The sequence below is a fragment of the Taeniopygia guttata genome, chromosome 21, assembly GCF_048771995.1.
Source record: "Taeniopygia guttata chromosome 21, bTaeGut7.mat, whole genome shotgun sequence".
Classification (NCBI taxonomy): Eukaryota; Metazoa; Chordata; class Aves; order Passeriformes; family Estrildidae; genus Taeniopygia; species Taeniopygia guttata.
The window spans coordinates 1252256-1272604 of record NC_133046.1 but is presented as its reverse complement, the minus strand read 5'-3'; the positions used below and the strand labels follow the sequence as shown (position 1 = coordinate 1272604).

The following is a 20349-nucleotide window of genomic DNA, read 5'->3' as shown; positions in this document are numbered from 1 at the left end:
ACTCCCCTAGCTCAAGAGTGGAACGACAAGTGACTTAATTTCCTCCCTTTTTCCCAAATCCCAGATGTAGGAGAAGGGGGCAGAAAACCCCATGGGAAGGGAGGACAGTTGTGCCACCACAGGCAGCTCCTCAAGCAGCAATGCCTCAAGTGCATGTGGGAATTCACTGCCTCGGGGGACAGTACAGTAGTAGAATATATAGAATATAGGAAGGAAAGCAGGGGTTTAAACCACTCTTTGCATGGGGCAGAAGGAGCAGTATCCTTTTACTTCTGCAGGAATTGTAGGAATTGCAGTGGGAGAGGAGGTGGCACCTTTCTGTTCCCCATTCACCTCTCGAGTAGAAAACTGTAAACACTTCAGCCACATCCACTGCCTTTGGAGCTGTGCAAGCCCCTTTCCCTGGGGCAGGCAGGTAGCTGAGAGAGGATTGTGAGCTACCTCAGGGACACCACATCCTGCTTAAAAGGCTTCGCAAGCCACCCGTTGCCAGCACAGCCACTTCCCTTCAATTTACACACATTTAAAAAAACAGTTTAAAGCCTTAAAATCAAGGGGTGGGGGGAGCAGAGACACAGCACTCTTATGTCTGTACTGCATAATTAGCTTAATGAGTTTGCCAAAGCCACTGCCAAAAGCTGCCCAGGGATAATCCATTCTCTCACACAACAAAACAAAACCTCTTACTTAGCTAGTTTGGGTTGGGTTGTTTTTCCCCCTCCGCCTCCCTGTATATTTATAATTAAAAAAAAAAAAAAAAGACCACAGAAAAAATTATTATTATTATTATTAGTGCCTCAGCAGATGGTGCTTCTGGCAGCACTTGCTTAAATATTTATTTCTGTGTGGGTTTCCTCCCCCCTTGTAATTGGGGTGGATTTTTTTTTTCTTCTTTCACATCATCGTTACAGAGTAATGAGTCTGTAAACACTCTCTAAGCATGCTGACTTCTTTATTTATTATTTTTATTATTATTTATTTATCAACTCTTGCCAGATCGAGACTTTCTGGCCAAAGAAAAAAAAGGTGAACCGATTAATGTAAAGGAAGAGGGAGTGGGTTGTTCTATGTGTCTGTATTGACAACTCAAGAGTTTGGATTTGTATATCAGTCTGATGAGCTGGTCTGTGAGTTTCTTGCTTCAGGTGTGTGTGTTTGTGTTGTTCATGTGCATGGAAATTGTGGGTACGTTCAAGTAAGTTCAGGGGTGTTGATGTGCTGCAGAGTCTGTGCATGTAAATGTGTGTGTGTATATGTGTGTAAGTGTGTGGTGTGTAAGCTTTCCTGTTATGAAAAACCTAAACAGATGCTGCGCTTTAAAAATTAATAGCTTTGAACTGTTTCAAGTGTCAGAAGAAACACAGGATAATATAACCCTTTAGGAGCCCAGCCTTGCACACTGAAGGAGCAGAATTTCCCCTTTGTGCTGAGTTTGCCACTTCCCTCCTTCCCCCAGCACACAGCTCGGTGGAACACTTGTTTCTCCCTTCCTGTGCTGTAGGCACCACACACACCTTTCTGTGGCACATGGTAAGGAGGGTAGGAGTTGGAAGTGCTGGAGTGCTTGTTTAGCTGTTGTTTTTAAAACTGAGCCCATGTGTTATTCCTGCAAGGGTGCTTCAGATAACTCATCTCCTGGAATCAGATCTTATTGGTGTCTGACCCTTCTTTTACTCCAGCTAGTATCTCTGGTCACTTTGCATCCTCATTTTTGATAATAATTTGAACTGCTTTGTATTTGTCAGCAAGGTCTGTTTCGTCCTCCTCTCTTGGCCTGGCCTGCACTGCACAGTTCTCCAGCCCTGCACAGCCCTTTGCTCTTTTTTCCCCATGACTTCAGTGGAAGAGAGAGGAAGCTTCCCACAGGGCACTTTCTTTCCTTGAAGAGCTGCTGGCGGTGCTGTGACATAAAGCCCTGGACTAGCAGGAGCAGTGGGTTACGTGTGTTGTGGAGCCACATGTCCCTGGTCAGCTGCCCACAGTGGCTCTGGTGGCTGCCCTGGACAAGCCTAGCAGTCGCCCAGGCATTGAGCAGGAATCTCTCCTCTGCTCTCAGTTCCACACCTTTGTTTGTGCAGCCAGCCCTGCTGTTTGCCTTGTGGTTTGTTTCTTCTCTGCTGCTGAGGTTTGTTCCAGTTTCTCAATCACCTGTTCTGACGTGATCCTGATTTCCTGCAGTATTTCTTCTCCTTCCCCAGGGAAAGGCATGTCTGCTCCTGGCATCTGTCCCTGTCTCCCTTTGTGAATGCTGAGGCAAAGAAGTCATTTAATTTTTTAGCAATGTCTATCTTTTCTGTCAATTAAGTCCCCTTTCCATCTCCTAGAGGCCCTGCTGTCTCCACAGTTGACCTCCTCTTCCTTATTCTGCTTCAGAAATGGCTTATTTAGTATTGCTTTTCATCTAGACCTTTCCTACCCCATAGCCTCGCATTACCTCACTGTATTTTGATCTGTAATCTTCCCTGCTCCTGCCCCATTCCTCAGCTGCCCCAGGACACCCTCACTCCTCTCATTTTCCCTTTTTATCTGTTGCCCTTCCTCATTTCTTTCCCATGCCCTTTATCATGTGCACTCCTGCTGTGTTTAGCACTTAAGTGACGTGAGGAACCTTTGAGGAACCTTTGAGCAGATGGTACTTTATCTTTGAATGTTTCCCCTCTGAGTCCCCTTCTCTCCACTGCTTTTCCCTTTCAAGCTCTTCTAGGGTCCTCTAGAATATACACGAGGGAGTTCATGGCACTGATTACCCCATTACTGGATCATCCCCGTATGCCAATTCTTGGTGTGTCTGTCAGTCAATAAATTCTGTATACTGACTGTTTGTATTAGGTATTACACGGCATTTCTGACTTTCTGGTCTTTTTTGCCACCCTGTATGTCAGGAGTTTTCAACTTTGCTGTATGTAGCTTTTCTGATATCCTACTAGGTGGGCTTATACTTAAAATTTAGAATCCATATTTGCCCAACATTTATTTGTCTCCTTCTGTCATGGGAGGTTTCTGAAACTTGCTGGTGTGGTATCTAAACTCTATTCTAGAATTGTGTGGTGTTTAGTTCTAGGAGCCGTCCTTCCTTATGCTTCCCCAAGTAAACAACTTAGATAACGGAGATGAATTTCAAGGGGAAAGACAGATTAGGGACGTACAGGACCTGAGTGATCCGGCTCAAGAAGCACCTTTAAATAGTGACAAACAAGCAAGGGAAGGCGCGAGGGTCACCATCCTTGGAGGGGATAAAGGAGGTGGGGTTTAATGCCGTAAACATGTCAGATAAAAGCAGGAACAGCACTTAGCTTATTTGTACCTTGCTTACAGGCATTGCTGCCAGGACAGTGGTTGATTGTCTGTCCCTCTCTCCTGTTGCAGGTTCTCTGGCAGTCAGCACTGTGGACACATACACTGCGCCTACCAGTACAGAGAGCACTACCACTGCCTCGACCCCGAGTGCAACTACCAGGTAGGGCAGCGCCAGAGCAGCAGCACAGCTCCCCAGACCTCCTCCTGTGCTCTCCTCTCACACGCCTTTTCACCTCTGAAAGAGGACAGGATATGTTCTGAATTTAACTCAATCTAATACCATTTAACCAAACTCAGACCGCTACAACGAGGAGCCGAATATAGATCAGCTCGAGTCAGTGGGAACTGCTCCACATTTATATCAGTGAAACACCGAGAGCATAAATTGTGCTGTGTTACAAACTGTGCCTGAAACCAGGGAGTGCTGATCTGTTAGTCTGTCTCTCTCCCTCCTGCTGCCCGAGTGACTTTGTAGCAGCAGTATCTGCCACAAAACACCCAGTAAGACCAGCAGCAGCGTGGGATTTGTGGGGAAGGCGCAGGGGTAGGAGTGATGCTGTAATTGCTGGGAGAATTGCCAGGGTATGCACGTCAAGCCAGCAGGTCATGTGCTGTGTTTGTTTACCCTTATCCCAGGTCCAGAGTTTGACACTGGCATTTCTGTGGTCAGGCTGATGCACGAGCGGGAATCCCAGAGTTTGCCTCCGCCGTGCAGCAGCCACAGCTTCAGCCCTGCCCTGCGAGACCTTTGGGTCTCCCGGGGATGAGCCTGACCACAGCAGAGGAAGCTGATCTGGAGCTGCTGGGCTTGGCTGTGGGTTTCTATTGATCAAAGGAGAATTTCTCTCCGGGATGCACGGGTCCTTCGAGCCCAGCATCCAGTAATCACGATGAGTCTGTCCCAACTGTGACACAGATATCCCTGCACCAGAAAGAGAGAAACACAAAGGATGGAAAAACAGAAAAACCTATTATTATGATTGGCCTCATGATTATTTCCTAAGGAGTCTGGAAGCTGCTTGCAAAGGAGCTGTCTGGTCTCACAGGGAATAAGGATTTAGGCTGCTTTTTAAAATGCAAATTATTTTATGGCTGAGATATATTTTAGAATAAGTAACGCTTTGTAATAAGTGGGCACAAATTAACAATGATTGGCAATAGCAATCCTGTATGTACGCTCTGGGAAATCATAGCTCCAGCCTCCAAGGGATTTTGGTTGAAATCTATATCTGTATATTCCCGTGCCAATACCAATGAGATTGATCAGGATTGATATTATAGGAGGAAAGAGTGGAAGTGATAATCATTTGTTTCCTATGAGGCAGACTAGAAAAGTTGTTAAACATTAGAATACAGGCCTTTTCAATTACTGCTCAAAATAAATGGATATTGATTTCTTTTAAAAAAATCAGATTTACTTTCTCACCTTCTGTGGTAAATATTGATGTCTGTGGGAAATAGAAATAAAAAGCTTCATTTTAAAGGCACTTAGCCTGCTCTGACAATGGGGTACCCCTTCATTGCTTCAAGCAGGTAGAGATTGAAAAGGATATTCTGGTGATACAGATTGTGCTCTGAGCTCTATTTTTCTGTAGAAAAGCATCTTTTTGTGTGAATTGAAGAAAATCTTGTGTCCCTCTTTTCCTGATAAAACTGTCCTACCTTCTAGGGGACAAAAGAGACTTAGAATGGGAGGACAGTGTAAAAGAGCAAAGGGTTTTTCCTGATTTCTAGTCCAGCATGAATGTGGCAGCCAGTGTCTTGCTAACCACTGCAGTGAGTGACTTGGGAGCTTGGCTTAGTTGCTTGTAGGCTGTTCAGTTCACTGGTTTGCTTTCTAACTATAGCACTTCTTGAGATAGTTGCAGCTAAAATTATGTTAGAAGACCTGCAATCTTAAAGCTGCAGGGAGCAGATTCTGGGCATCACCCCAGTGCCATGTTTACTCTAGAACTTGTGTATTTACTTTCCCTTTACCAAGAAGATACATGCACACAATTCCTCTTTAATCTGATTCTCTTGGGGTGATTACTGCCAAGCTTTCAACTCCTGGTCCTATAAGTTTATTAACAACAACAAAAGGCACCCACCCTGCCCCCAGGATTACTCACCCACTGGGCACCATGCGTGTCTCACTGTCTGTGTCTGTATCTCTGCAGAGATTCACTAGTAAACAGGATGTGATTCGGCATTACAACATGCACAAGAAACGGGATAACTCCCTGCAGCACGGCTTCATGCGCTTCAGCCCCCTGGACGACTGCAGCGTGTACTACCACGGCTGCCACCTGAACGGGAAGAGCACCCACTACCACTGCATGCAGGTGAGGCTCAGCTGCTCCTCGGGGGCTCTGCGGGGCCTGGGCACCCCACGCTGTCCTAAGGCACAGCGGGGACATTCAGAGCCTGTCCTGCTCACTTCTCATTCAGGAGCCCCCTTGACAAGTCTGCGCCCTGTCCTCACTGCACTTGTCATGCCGAGCGCTGGCAATGGCAAAGAGAAGCCCCGTTGTCAGTTTTTAGAAGCCTTGTCCATGCAGTGAGGCAAAGCAGGTCTCAAGGGTTTCTCAGTCTTGGACTTACTGAAGGAAGTCCCATTCTCTGAGACTCAGGGACTTCTTAATTGCCACTGCGTTCCTCTACTCAAATCTGATCCGTCCCTCCCTTGAAACCAGACTTTCTTGTGGCACATCTGCCCTTTAGCACTGGGTTAATTTCCTCCATAATCAATTTCTAAAGTAATTAAACCTTAATGTCACATATCTGCACTTAACACCCCCGGTTCTCCGTGTTCTTTGCCAGTGGCACTCATGTGAGGTGTAGGCTGAGAGCCATGTTTCAGGGGCAGCCAAGCTTCAGCAGCAGCTTCAGCCAGAGCTGGAGCTGCTGCACAGATGCCACTGTGATGCCTTCACTGTTTTAGACAGTTCCTCAGGTTCAGTGGTTTGATGTGTACTCGTTTTAGTAGAATTGTGGCCTAAACCATTGCCCTCAAAATGTGCAGTTACAAGCAGAGTGATCCGCCTGCCCTTGGTGACAGATTTTCTGGTCTGAAAAGTCAGGCTGACTTCCTGACCTGTCCCAGCAGTTTAAGACCCCAGTTAAAGTCACAAGGCCTTAATCACATGCTTAAATGCTTTGCTAGGATAGACTTCAGCATATGTTTAACTTGAAGCTTTCTGAAGTCAATGGGGCTTAAGCACATACTTAAATGTTAGGCATGCACTCAAGTTCTGTCCTGAATAGGGACTGGTTGAAGCATGTGCTTGCAGCATTTGATAAATTGGGAATTTCATGTGTCTTTCTCTTGAGGATATTTTCTGTTACCACTTCCATAATATTGATTATTTAGTTTCTTCAGTTGAGTAGGGTAGGATTTGCTTTATTTTTTTTCAGAGTACAAGGAGTGTTTCACAGCCTTAAGCCACTCAGAGTTCAAATAGAGACCCTCGCTTACACAGCTATATATGGCTAATTCCATCCTGTGCCCACTGTCTTCCAGTAAAGTCATGCCCATGTAAGCAGTGCCTTACAGGAAAGGTGTCAGAATGTAAACTCCCAATTAAAGAAAATACTGCTTAAATGGCAGAATTTGTGCCATCCATCACATGGGGTTTTTTTCTTTATGTCCATAATTGGTGTGGATAAAATTCAGTTAGTTGTTTATATAAACTGACATTTTTTTAGGCTTTCGCACCAAGAGCTGCATTGCAAATTATTCCTAAGGACGCTTTTGTTTAATTCTTTTTTTTTATGCCATGCAAGGCCTGTCTTTTTTCAAGGTGTCAGTGTGGAGAGAGAGAGAGGCTCTTTTATATTGGAAATAGCTGGAGATCCTTTTTATTTTTTTCTCCCGGTATTTGTCATGGGTTTTGTTATTGCCTGTTTGAATCAACCTGGGCTGAACTAAGGGGTGGTGTTTTCCTTCTCTTCATTTCTGAGATGGTGCAGGCATTGGCACATGTTGTGCTAGAAGAAAAGAAAAAAAACCCTCCCTCAGCAGGGCTGAGGACGTTTTCAGATTCCAGTGGGTTTTTACTCAATATGGCAAAGTTGCCCCGCTTTACCCAGAGGAAAGCAGGTTTTCAGCATTCCGTCCTCATCACAGCATTCCCATTCGCTGCACAAGTTTAAAATTATTGAAGTGAGAGTCTTGAACAGTGACAGGGAAAAAAAGTCACTAGTTTCATAAAGCCAGCTGAACATGGGGTTTAAGATTTGCTAGAGTGAAACCATTTATTACATGCTCAAAAGACAGTTTGGCCTCATGTTGCACCAGCATGCCTTACCTCCCAAAAGGACTAAAGAAGTAAATAACTTATTCCCACTCAATTTTATATTCCCCAAATAGATGAAACCCTGCTTTGTTCTGTGTCACTCCATGATAACAAAAAGCAACAGCATATATTAGTGTTCTGTTCTCTTTAAGAGCAGGAACCCCACTAACTGCTTCCCCAAGCAGACATGATTATCTAGAGCTGGTATTTTATCCTCCAGTCCTCCCTTTTTTTCTTACTAGTTCATGCCCAGAGAGTTGGTTTGTGTTTGGTTTTTTTTTCACAACTGTTCTATGCTCTATCAGTCTTTAGATTGGGAATTAAAGTGATGACTTAATACCCCTAGGAGAAGCACACAAATGGAACTATTAAATGTACGTGTGCTACTCATGTATTTATTGCTGCTGGTAATAATGTCAGGCTGTTAAACGGCTGTGCTGATGACTCTTCTCTTTGGGCCTGGGGTAGGTGGGGTGTAACAAGGTCTATACAAGCACCTCTGATGTGATGACCCATGAGAACTTTCACAAGAAGAACACGCAGCTCATCAACGACGGGTTCCAGCGGTTCCGTGCCACGGAGGACTGTGGCACTGTGGAATGCCAGTTCTACGGGCAGAAAACCACTCACTTCCATTGCAGGTGAGACAGCAGGGAAGGGGAGGAGTCCTGCCTCAGAGCTGTGTGGTCTGTGTGCCTCCTTCTGCCAAGTCACAATTTCAGGAGTATGCACAGGGACTTGATTTGCTCTGCTGTGACCTTCTCAGTATTGCTTCTGGGAGAACTTGTGTACCAGAGTAGATGTGAATTCCAGGACTGTGCCACAGACCACTCTGAAGGCAGGAGTATGATCTGAGGAGAGGATACCCACTGAGAAAACAGAGCCTAGAGTCATTTGGGAAAGAGACTACAGTGCTCTTCATAGTGCAACTGTAGGCCATTAATACACTGCTAATGGCACTTCCATGGTAGGGTTCTCTCCAGCCAGCTCGTACCTTTTGGGGCCAGACTTAGCCTTCTGTACACAGCTGCTCTTCTGTTGATCCCTTAGGTTTTCAGGAAGAGCAGGAAAGCACAATTTGTATCTTAGTACCCTTTACTTTCTGTTTTGTTGGAACTTTTAGTGGAAGGTGCCTGTATTCCCATGTTCTTGTGGCAATTCCACAGAGTGGAGTGAGCTTCCCAGCCCTCCCACACGGCAGCATACCTGCTTGCCTGGGTGTCCCAGGTTACCCACAGGTAGCTCTCAGCCCCTCTGCAGCTGGGGCAGTGTTCTCATTAACAGCCCCAGTCTTTGTCCTAGAGGGAGGTGGGAGGCAGCAGCTCTGCCATCACAGCCAACCACCCTCTCCTCGATGCCCTTGCAGGAGACCTGGATGTACATTCACCTTCAAGAACAAGTGTGACATTGAGAAGCACAAGAGCTACCACATCAAAGATGATGCCTATGCCAAGGATGGCTTCAAGAAGTTCTACAAGTACGAGGAATGCAAGTATGAGGGCTGTGTCTACAGCAAGGCCACCAACCACTTCCACTGCATAAGGGCAGGCTGTGGTTTCACCTTCACCTCCACCAGCCAGATGACTTCCCATAAACGCAAACACGAGCGCCGGCACATCCGGAGCTCAGGAGTGCTGGGCCTGCCTGCCTCACTCCTGGGCTCCAAGGATAACGAGCAAGAGGAGTCCAGTAACGATGACCTTATTGACTTCTCTGCCATGAGCTCCAAGAACTCCAGCCTGAGTGCCTCCCCGACCAGTCAGCAGTCTTCCGTTTCTCTCATCGTCCCAGCTGCGCCTTCCTCTGCAGCTGAGCTTGCTTCCTCACAGGCCACCAAGTCTGCCAACAGCATGACACCAGCCACAAAGATCTCTGGCCTGCTTTCCCAGGCTCTTCCTAGCAATATACCCTTGGCCCTGGCACTCTCCAACTCAGCACTTCCTGGAACAGCTGGATCCTTCTTCCCCATCATCCCCAGTCGGGTCTCTACACCACTTCCTGCCAGCTCGGCTAATCTGATGACTGCTGGTTCTTCTGGCACCAATCCAGCATCGTCTGCTCCTACGGATTCCTCATCCCAGGCAGTTTCAGGATCTGGTGATCCAGTGGCTACTTCTTCGCCTGCTCCAGCAGCCTCTATAATGGAAAGGATCTCTGCTAGTAAGGGATTAATCTCTCCTATGATGGCCAGGCTGGCAGCAGCTGCACTCAAGCCCTCTGTGGCACTTGAAGCAGGTGAGTTACCTCATCAGTTGTGATAGTGGTGGGAGGCAGAGCAGTGCCTGATGGCTTGGAGGAGAATGAATGAGAAGCCACCCAGCTGTCCATGGGACTGCAATTGGGAAGGGGGTAGAAAAAGAAAATAAATGGGAGAATGAATTTGGTTGTGTTTAATTAACCCTTGAGGAAGGCAGTCTTGGCGAGGTTTCTTGTGGAGCCTGCCTTATGCCCACATGGCCAGAAGAGGCAAGAAACATTTTTGCCCATGAAGGGAGTAGGCTCTTACCAGAGCTGAAGAGTGTTGCTGTGTGTAATTGGCTATAGGCTGAAAAGAGAGAGGCACTGTATTGAAAATAGAAATGAAGAAAAAATATCTTAGCCAGTACTTTCAGGCTCTACTGAGACTGTATCAAGCTTTAGCTAGACCTGGTGTTGATGGTCCTGTAGCTCATGGCCAGTTATTTTCCTGATCTGGGGGCTGTTCTGTGCTTCAGCTTTTTTGTCCCAGCTGTGGGTTTGGGGATAGTGTTGGTACAGTCCCCAGACAGGACCTCCTTTTTGGTCAGTTCTTGCAGGCTGTGCTCCTCCCTCCCTGTGCTAACCAAGGGGTAAAAGATGGGAAGGGGAAGTGCCCTGGGCCAGGCAGGGCAGGGCAGGGCAGGGCTGGGCAGTCCATGCCAGGCAGCACCCGTGGTGCTGGGCTGAGCCCAGAGCTGGGCTAAACCTGGAGCTGGGCCGAGCCTGGATCTGGGCCAAGCTCAGAGCTGGGTTAAACCCTGAGCTGGGCTGAGCCCGGAGCTGGGCTAAACCCGGAGCTGGGCTAAACCCTGAGCTGGGCTGAACCCTGAGCTGGGTTAAACCCTGAGCTGGGCTAAGCCCTGAGCTGGGCTAAACCCAGGCCATGCTGCTGATGGCCCCGTGTGCCCAGGAGGAACGGGGGAGTAGAAGGAAGTGATCTGATTAAAGAGGGAGGGGAAACTTCGCATACTTTTGAAATTATTGTTTGAAAAATTGTTTCCTAAAGCAGAGAAAGGTCATTGAGGGAACTGTTTTCCTTTATTTTTTAATAAAATGCCACTTGCTGTCTGAGAAGCAGCTCGCCGTCAGCTGTACTGCCGGAGGGTAAATTAATATTTTAGTCACTTGGGGATTGTGGAAAAAAGCTCTGCAGACATGTTTCTGTCAGCAACTTTTTTTCCCTCCTTTTTTCTTTGCCGTTTTTCCTAATTTTTTTCCTTCAATTTGTTCTCTTACATCCCTCCCCGCTCCCTTTCCTCTCCTTTAATTCGAATTGTTCTTCCATGGGCTGGGTGCTGGGCCTGCTCCCGAGATCGGATCGTGCTGGTTTTTGGGGGACACGGGCAGGGCTGGCAGGAGGTCGCGGTCCCTCATGTCACCTTGGCTCGTCCCGGCGGGCAGAGGCTCGGCCGGGCCGCGCTGTCGCCACAGCAACGCCGGGGCTGGGGACGAGCAAGGGGGCTTGACTAGCAGTCGAAAGCTGCCACATTGCCTCAGCATTAACAGAGTCTTTAATAAACGCTTAAGAGGCAGCCCCGCAAATTAGTTATGACAGTTTGTGCAGAGAATCAGGTCTCCCCCACGCTCCTTCCGCCCTTCTCCTTTAAAGGGCCCGTAGCCTGGACAACTTTGACATAATTTTGCAATAATTATCACTTGAAGAATTTCCACACTGGAGTGGACGTCAGAACCCATCATGTCAACTTGGCAATAAACGCTGACCAGCAATCCCAGTACTTCCCTCCCCCACACACTTTTTTTTGCTTTTTCCACTTAGGCACTGATGCCAATGATTTAACTTACTTGTTTGCTGTTGTAACCTCATTTTAGACCTATGCTTTTAATTTATTTTTTTGCACATAATTTCCCTGTATTTCTTGAGCAGGTAATGGACAACCAGCACCTCCCGGGCGGTTCAATCCAGTCCAGGTGAAGCAGGAACCTGCGGAGGCCATGGGACCCACATCTGCCACCAGTCAGGACCCCTTGCAGGAGCACAGCTTGGACCTGAGTGTCAAGGACCACGGGTGAGAGAAGTGGGCACGCAGGAACACTCAGCACTTCCCAGCATCAGGCTTTGGGATGTTTCCATACCTGTAATTCAAGAGGACACAGCATGCTGGTGAAAGGCAGCTTCACAGTGGTTGAGTTGAACACCCCAAAACTAAAAGCAGGCAGGCTTACTCTGCCCCCCATTCTCCAGGTGGTTTTTTGGGCTCACAGGCACCTACTGACTCTTCAACAAGAGCTTCACTTCTTCTGCTCCCTTCTGAAAATCAAGCTGCTGGCAAAGCTGTTTTCACTTAGTCCTCTTATCAATTGCTGACTGAAACTGCTCCACTGCCACACCTCAGCACACTCTTAGCAGCAGCATTTGCACTGCTGTAGTCTGTTGAATCAGGGCTTAGGGAAGCACATTCCAGAGAATCTGGACACACAAAGCTGGGTGTCAGGCTCACTCTGCTCTGGGTCTGGCGTAGGCTGCTCTGCAGTTCTGGTGATGGTTGTGCAGATGTGAGCGTATCTTTCTCAAAGCATGTGTCCCACCTGCCCAGCATCTCTGCTGAGAAAAGGAGTGTTTGAGGGTTGTGCTGTGTGGAAAAAGAGCAGAGGAACTTATCCTGGGATAAGTGAGCTCCACTTTGACCTTTGTTTCCATTCCTGTCCATACCTTATTTAAACAAACTCCCTTTGCACTTGGAGCCAACTGCAGAGATCCTAAGGCTGCCTTTCAGTGCAGGGTTGTGCCTTGTCTTCCTTACTGCCCCTGTCCCTGGCAGCAGAGCCTTTGTCAACATCCCTCCCTGCTTGTGTGGTATTTTTGTGGTATTTCTGAAAATTCTAATGGGATGAAAGGGTAAAACCTGGGGGAGGTCATGAGCAAACAAATGAAGTGTGATGGAGTGGACAACGGGGGAAGAGGTCCGTGCCATTTAGTAGTTGAAAGATCTAAATTTTGCAGACCTGAGACCCTCTTTCTGTCCCTCTTGGCTATCACAAGTAGGCGAGTTTGGCCTGCCCAGGGGAAGGTTGGCATCATTCTTTTCCCCTGGATGTCGTAGGTGAGGAGCGAGGCAGCCTGAAGGGAGGAGGATTAATCTCAGCGCTCACAGTCCCTGTGCACATCTTAACTAAACCCTGTTGGTTTGTGTGTTTCAGTAATGAATCAAATGGCCACACAGTCTCAGCAAATTCATCTCTTTTATCCTCGCTTATGAATAAGGTAAGAGCCATCCATCAAACGCCTTTCATTCCCCCCACCAAGAGAAATTAAAGCTGCGATAGCGGGGAAGGGGGGGAAGAGATGCGTTTGTTTTTTAATGTTTTGCCTCTAATAAGATGAGTTTGTACCATTTAAATTTTGAGACCATTTTTCATCGGGTATAATTTCAGAGCCACTGCTTACGAATTAATTTAATGAACTGGCTGAAGAAATATATTGCCGCCTCTGACACCTTTTTTTTTTTCTCATCCTTTCTAGACAGAGGAGGGCTCCAAAAGCTTTTCTTTTCTTTTCTTTTCTTTTCTTTTCTTTTCTTTTCTTTTCTTTTCTTTTCTTTTCTTTTCTTTTCTTTTCTTTTCTTTTCTTTTCTTTTCTTTTCTTTTCTTTTCTTTTCTTTTCTTTTCTTTTCTTTTGGACGGTTTTGGGTTTTTTATTTGATTTGGGTTTGTTTGTTTTTGTTTTCAGGACCTGGAAACTTCTCTCTCACTTCCCTTTTATAGTTATTAATTTTGTTTACTTACTTAAAAACATTTTCCTTCATTTGGGGGGGGAGAGAATAATCTGTGTGTATGAAAGAGAAGAAAAAATTAGAAGTTTTGAACAAAATCATCAATTTCTGTCTTTCTGGTGTGAGTAATGGTATCTAACAGAGTCCCCTTTACTGTGCCCTAGAATATTTATTTTAGATGATGCACAGTCTCTTTTTCCTTACTTTTTCGTTAAATTATACATCACCTCAAATGTATATTTCTCTTTCACATGATAAATTCTACTGTACTAAGATTAATTCTGAGGCTGTATACAACTGCTCTAGAGATCAGGGCACCCTTTGAGCCATGCTGTAATATTCTGCTATGTGATAGGTTTTATAGGCATAACTATTGCCATCCCCTTGGCTCTGGGTGTTACATGCATCAGGGCCATATAACCCTCAAGAGAGGGCAAAATGACTTTGCCTGGTAATCTCCCACCTCCTTTCTTTCTTATCACTGTTTTTTTCTATGCTGTTTAATTTCTGCATTTATCCTTACGTCACTTTTCTCCTCCATTGGCTTTCTGTTACACTGAGTTTTTGATTTTATCTTTTAAACTTAATTTCTTATTTGTTTCTTTGTTATTGTCCCTTTAGTGTTTCCAAATATTCAGGTCTTTCTTCAGTGAGCAAATGTCTTTAGTAGCTCTGCTCTCTGGGGTCATGGGCCATTCTGAAGGTCCCAGATCAGGGAAATTCTCTTTCAATCGAGGCTTCCCTTGAAAATCTCCAGGATAATATGTGATATAAGTATATGCTTAGAAAAAAGCATTTCTTTGTGTGCAGTCTGACGTAAGATTCTTAAAGTTGAGCAAAGCAAATGTAGCACAGGTGCAAACTAGGAGTCAGGTTCAAGGACTGGGATTAACCAATGAGATAAACCAGCAAAGAGTAGAACCCACTGTGTATGTGATTGATAGAACCAATTCCAAGACTAAAGATTGCAGAATCAAATCCTTCATTGTTTTTTGAGGGAAAAGAACAGGGAAAAAAAACTTTACAGAAATGGAATTACCAGTGGAAACACACGATTTGAATTTCTGACTCCAACCATAAAGAGTTGCAATCTCCACGCAGCAGCAGGGGCTTTACCTTCAGGGGGCATTAAGAGAGCCTCAAATAACCAGGATTCCTGAAGCCTATTGCAGTTTATTTAGGGGGTTGTCAGGCTTAATTAACTGATATTTATAAAGGGCTCTGAGACCCTCAAGTGGGTGGAGCTTCCAGTGCAAGTGTTGGGCCCAACCCTGCATTTTATTCAGGCTGTGAAATTCACGTTGTTACTGGAGGCAATTGAGAGACAACAGAGAAAGAAAGAGTCTGGGAAATCATGCATTTATTCTGAAAGAAAATTTTCCCTCTAGGCAGGCTTGAGTAACTTCATTTTTCTATCCTATACATTATACACCTGGACCTCTAAACCTTCTCTGTGTAGATTCTATTTGAAGCCTTTCACACAGTGCAGATTGTGAGACCAAGTCCTGCTTTGTGGAGGATGTGTCCATTTAGCACAGAAAAGTGACACAATTTTATCATTGACGTTAGTAAGAATTTTCCAGGAACTTGAGACAGATTTTTTTCCCCAGTTGCATGAGATTTTCATCCTTCTACCCCTCACACACACCTGATAGTCACTTTAAAGGAGACATCCTTGTGGCTGGGATAAGATGACCTAATAAACTGGAGTTTGCCAGTTCTACCACCAGGAATTTGTAGGAGCTACAGAGAGCTTTTGCTGTTGAAGCCCACACCCCTTTTGCATAGTCAGATGGGGGATGTCTCTCTTCACCTCAGTTTCCTCATGGATAAAACAGACAGGATGCTTCATTAGTTTAACAAGATCCATGAATAAATATTCAGTGGACACCTGAGTGCTTCATGATGGTTGGGTGGAAGATGCAGAAGAGTAAGGTGTTACTAACTTTTGCTGAGGCAGGTGGAGCAGCCTGCACAGCCTTTTTGTCTTTTCTTTCAATCTTTGAAGACACTGCTCTCTGTTGGGACAGGCCTGGGGGTAGCTGTGTCTGTGTGCTGGGCTTGATGCAATGTGTGTGTTCTTGTTCCAGATGTCCAAGACCAGTGCCAGCCTTGGCAACCTGCTGAACATAAAGACAGAAGGCGAAGGCAGCCAGGCTGGGGCTGGGGAGCCAAGCCAGTACTTGGGCAAGGCAGTGAAGGCCCTTGTCCAGGAGAAGCTCTCTGAGCCGTGGAAGATGTACCTGCGCCGGTAAGGACAGCACGGAGCTGGGAACAGAGGAAAGGGGAAGGTGCTTCCTTTGCAAAGTGTCTGACTCACTGGCTCACCCTGAACACAGAGTTCTGTTGGATGTAAAGGCCTGATTCTGTCAGACACTGATCACCTGGAGCACATTTAGCACTTGGTCATACCTGCCTGCACCAGGTGTTAACGTCTGCTTAGAAATACCTGCCCACATAGAATTATTTTGCAAAGGGGTCTTGAGAACCAGATATGAGCACAGATCTTCATGTAGTTCTGTTATCCTGGGCTTCAGCTTAGGCTCCTCCTTACGACCCTGCAGTGTGAGCCCAGGGGACTCAGTGTAGCTCTTAGCACTGGGGCTGTGTGAGACCATGGCCACTTACTACTCACAGGCCACTGGTGCCTTGACACGCTTCCTGGGGCATTTCAACTGAAACTATACAAGTTTTGGGGATGTGGAGGCATGGGAGTAAGGAAAAGGGTCTGCGAGCTGGGATGGTTTCTGCTGCTTTTGTTGTAGGAAAGGAGACTCAAAAAGAAAATGGAGCAGTTACAAAGCTCACCACATACAGACACGTGCACAAACATGCCCAGACAGACACGTGCTCTGAGGGCACACAGGTACACCCAGGCAAACACAGAGGTTTGTGCTCTGACACAGAGAGTCACCTACAAATGCCACTGCACACTTTGTGAATCAAAGGCTTTAATGGACAGCACTCAAAAATCTTCTAGTCCATCAGCCCCTGGCTGGTGTGAGATCCTTCCCAGCAGTCCATTTGCATTTTGTCTGGTCTGGTTGTAATAGTGCCATGCAGTGTGGCTATTTTCTTGTCTCTGGGAGTATTATTATTCCACTTCTTATAGTTTTGTTGCAGCTCTGTTTATATCCCTTGAACCACAGCAGATCATCCCTCTCTGCAGCTGGAGTTCAGCCCCTTCAGACAGTCCCAAACTTTAGCATTCCATTTAACCAGGCTCACTTTCCTCCTTTAATTTGACTCTGCATTAGACCCTTGTGCCTGCTGGTCCTGTTGCTTTCCTGTTGTTCCCTGGATGGTGCAGAATTCCCCACCCCTGACAGAACAAGCTTCCTGCCCCCAAATAGGCAGCTCAGAATTTGTTTGTATCTACACAGAATAGTGTAGAGTACCATGGTTATCATCCTCTGTGACACAGAATTGCTTTTAAAGGTGTTTAGTGAGTCCCCAGTGTATAAAACACCCCCCACGCCCAGCTGTATTTGTTGTGTGTTTCCAAACATGATTCTCCTGTTCTGAACGTTCCCCCTTGTCTTGCCAAACCTCTCTGTGCTCTTTTTCTGCTCTTGCACTGGTATTGCCACCTCCTCCCAGTTTAGTATCTTTGTGAATTTCATAAACACACTGTTTACTGCTAGATTACTAATTAAGATGTGAAATAAACTCAGACTAACCCAAGCCCTCCTCTCAGCACTCACACGATGCCTCCTCCTCCCAGCTCAGTGTGGTGCTGGTTGTCATCAGCCTTTGTTTATGGTTCCTCAGCCAGTTTCAAGCCATGAGGTGGCATTACATCCAGGCCAATTTGAATTAATTCTGAGCATATGCAAGACTGAATCAAATGCTTTACTAAAATCCAAATATATTGCATCCCTTCGTCCACTAATTTTGTAATTCTATCAAAAAAAGCAATTAAATTTGTCTGGCAAGATTTATTCTTTATAATCCTGATGCTGTTTATTGCTCATGGTTCCTTTCTCCTCTAGATGTTTAATGATTTTCTCCTCCCTCTTAATATTTGTTCCATTACTTTACTGGAAGAAGAAGTTAAGGCCAGAGGTATGGTAATTGCCAAAGATGGCTTGTCTTTTCTTTTTCTCCTCAAAGAACCAGTACCTGGACTGTTTCATTTCCTTTTTTTTTTTTTTTTTTTCCACTTATGTAGTACCTCCCACTTCTCTATGGCTTAAAAACCAGCAAATGGTAATGTAATCAGTTTGGGAGTTAATTTCCATTGCACTTCAGGACATATATCATCCAGACTGACTTGATTTGTGCATTTTTATATTTTTCGAATGAGTCCCTTTATCTGCTCTTCTAGAAGGCATTCACTACATCCCCAGTTCTCTGCTTTGTCTTTAGTTTTCTCATCCAAAGCAAATTTTATCATGCATCCATTTTTGATTCATCACCTCCTTTTTTTTGGGAGGCCTTCTTCCTAGGTTCAGCACGTCTTGTCTCTGCTAAAACAGCCCCTTTAGTTTGCAATAACGTGGTTTCTTCTCTTACCCCACAATTACTTTCCTTCCTCTTCTCCCTGCAAGCCATAACTGACAGCACATGTAGTATATCCACAGACCTTCCTTCTCCAGTACAAGTTTTTTCTCTTTGCTTTGCCCTCCCATTGGTGAGAGGTCCCTCGGGACCATACAGGCTGCTGTTTGTCTCTTGCTTTCCTGCTCATCAGAGCAACTGTAGTTTGTTGTACCTTAATTATGCAAGATTCCCTTGTTAAGTTTCAAATCCTTCCTGCCAGTGTTTCTTACTTGTTTTCTTGATTCCCTGTGATTCTGGAGTTTCCTAAAATCACGTGTATTTGTGCTGCACTTAAGTCCAGAGAACCTCAGCAGTGGGTGAGCAGTGACACCACGCTGAGCTGCTTTTGCCCTCTTGGCCATTTGGGCCAAGATAACACAAGACATATCCTGGATAACGTGGTGGGTTTTGCTCTGGGCTGTGCATGGCAGGGTTGTTGTTCTGTACATCAGGGATGGTGCTGTGCAGTATTTCTGCAGTCCAGGCTGTAATTGCTGATTGCTGCTTAGATGATGCTTCATCTCTCCCATCTGAGAGACACCCTCCTGGTCCAGGGCAGGGGGCGGGTGGATCCTGGATCTGGAATTACTGTTGTTGGTGGGAATGCTAATAGAATTGAAAAATACTGAAAAAAAAAATCTGTTCCAACTCCACTCCTCTCCTGGGGCCTTCCCTAAGATGTCTGCTTGTCTGTTTTGGCCAGGTTTGGCACCAAGGATTTCTGTGATGCCCAGTGTGACTTTCTCCATAAGGTGCATTTCCACTGTGTGGTGGAGGAGTGCGGGGCCCTCTTCAGCACCCTGGATGGAGCCATCAAGCACGCCAAGTGAGTGGGAGAGCAGAGGCAGAGGAAGCTCTGCAGTGCACACTGCAGCTCAACACCCCCAGGTTCCTTTTAAAGGCACTGCAATGTCCAAGTGAAGGCCTTCAGTGGCCATTCACTTGCCTGACTCTGAAGGGATTGTAGGGAAGGAGATGCTGCAAATTTTAAGGCAGATTTGCTAGCATGGTTGGTCTTTCCTTTTGGATGGTTCCCTCCAGTTCACTGTAGGAAATGTCTGGGGGAAGCTGCCCCACAGCTGATCTCAGTGACTGCAGTGATTCTGGGGTTTCTCTAATTTTAATATGCTTTGGCACCTGTCTCCACCCATCCTAAGGATTTCCCTTCTCTTCAAAGTCTGCAGAGCCCTTTTTAGGATTTATCCACACCAGTTTGTTTACAGGCTCCTGCCACATTCTTGTTGGTGTTTAATCAAATTACATGAAATGGCCAAGAATTTGTGTCTGAATTAGTATCATGTTTTGCAGTTTTCACTTCCGAACTGAAGGTGGAACTGTGAAAAGCAACTCCGAGTCTCCCTTCTCAACTGCTCCTGAGAATAAGGCTTCACTGGCCCCTTCATCACCATCTGCTGCTTCTGCCACCATGGCCAGTGCTCCTGCCCTTGACGTGCCCACTCCAGCTCCAGCTGCTATGCCCTCTGCTCCCACACTACTTGCTTGGAAGCAGCTGGCTTCAACCATACCCCAGATGCCTCAGATCCCAGCATCAGTGCCTAACCTGGCAGCTTCACCCTTGGCAACGACTTCTCTGGAGAATGCCAAGCCTCAGGTCAAACCTGGATTTCTTCAGTTCCAGGAGAAGTAAGTTTTAGCTACCATTTGCCTCCTTCTATCCTCCCCAGCCAATCTTTCCTCAGAGCTGCAATGCTACACTTCTGCTCACCCACTGAGAAACCTGTCTAGAAAGTACTCTGGGCTTGACTTCACAGAAAATTTACTTCTCTGAGGTCTAGGAAATGCTTTAAGGTTTTTGAGTGCATCTAAGAGCACTTTTAGGCATGAGTTTAGAAGATAAATAAACTTGGTGATCTATCTATCACTGATCCCTGTTTTATCCCTTGTATACAGGTATCTTTGCAGTGTGTTTGACAATGAAAGGTTATTGGGCCAGAAATTCATGCACTGACTGGGGGGTGGAAGGTACCAAAACCCATTAGCTGATGAGAGGGGCAGTGCTGGTTTTGTCAGATCAGAGGAAGCCCCTGCAGTGGGCACACTCAAGAGTTGTTTTTCCTTTTAACTTTAAATTGGGAAAGTGACCCTCGAGAGCTACAGAACCCATTGTGTTCCAATAGTCCTAACCAAGAAAGTGCAGTAGTTGGGTGGAATTGTAGTAATTCAGCCAGCCTCAATTTCTCTGAAGAGGAACGTGGCTATGGGAAATCTGTGGGCCATGTTTGGAACAGAGGCTTCAGCTGGGC

The 20349-nt window shown here is 46.0% G+C and overlaps 1 protein-coding gene across 9 annotated transcripts in view; it reads left to right on the top strand.

Annotated features, from left to right (window-relative positions):
• Positions 1 to 20349, top strand: part of CASZ1 (castor zinc finger 1) — a 193268-nt gene that overhangs the window by 159918 nt on the left and 13001 nt on the right. For all 9 annotated transcript variants that reach the window (XM_072917497.1, XM_072917494.1, XM_072917496.1 and 6 more), the window contains 9 exons: positions 3367 to 3457; positions 5457 to 5621; positions 8043 to 8215; positions 8941 to 9809; positions 11698 to 11839; positions 12972 to 13035; positions 15634 to 15794; positions 18789 to 18911; positions 19394 to 19729. In XM_072917497.1, the coding sequence (XP_072773598.1) occupies positions 3367 to 3457; positions 5457 to 5621; positions 8043 to 8215; positions 8941 to 9809; positions 11698 to 11839; positions 12972 to 13035; positions 15634 to 15794; positions 18789 to 18911; positions 19394 to 19729 (2124 nt within the window). The remainder of the gene's footprint in view (positions 1 to 3366; positions 3458 to 5456; positions 5622 to 8042; positions 8216 to 8940; positions 9810 to 11697; positions 11840 to 12971; positions 13036 to 15633; positions 15795 to 18788; positions 18912 to 19393; positions 19730 to 20349) is intronic.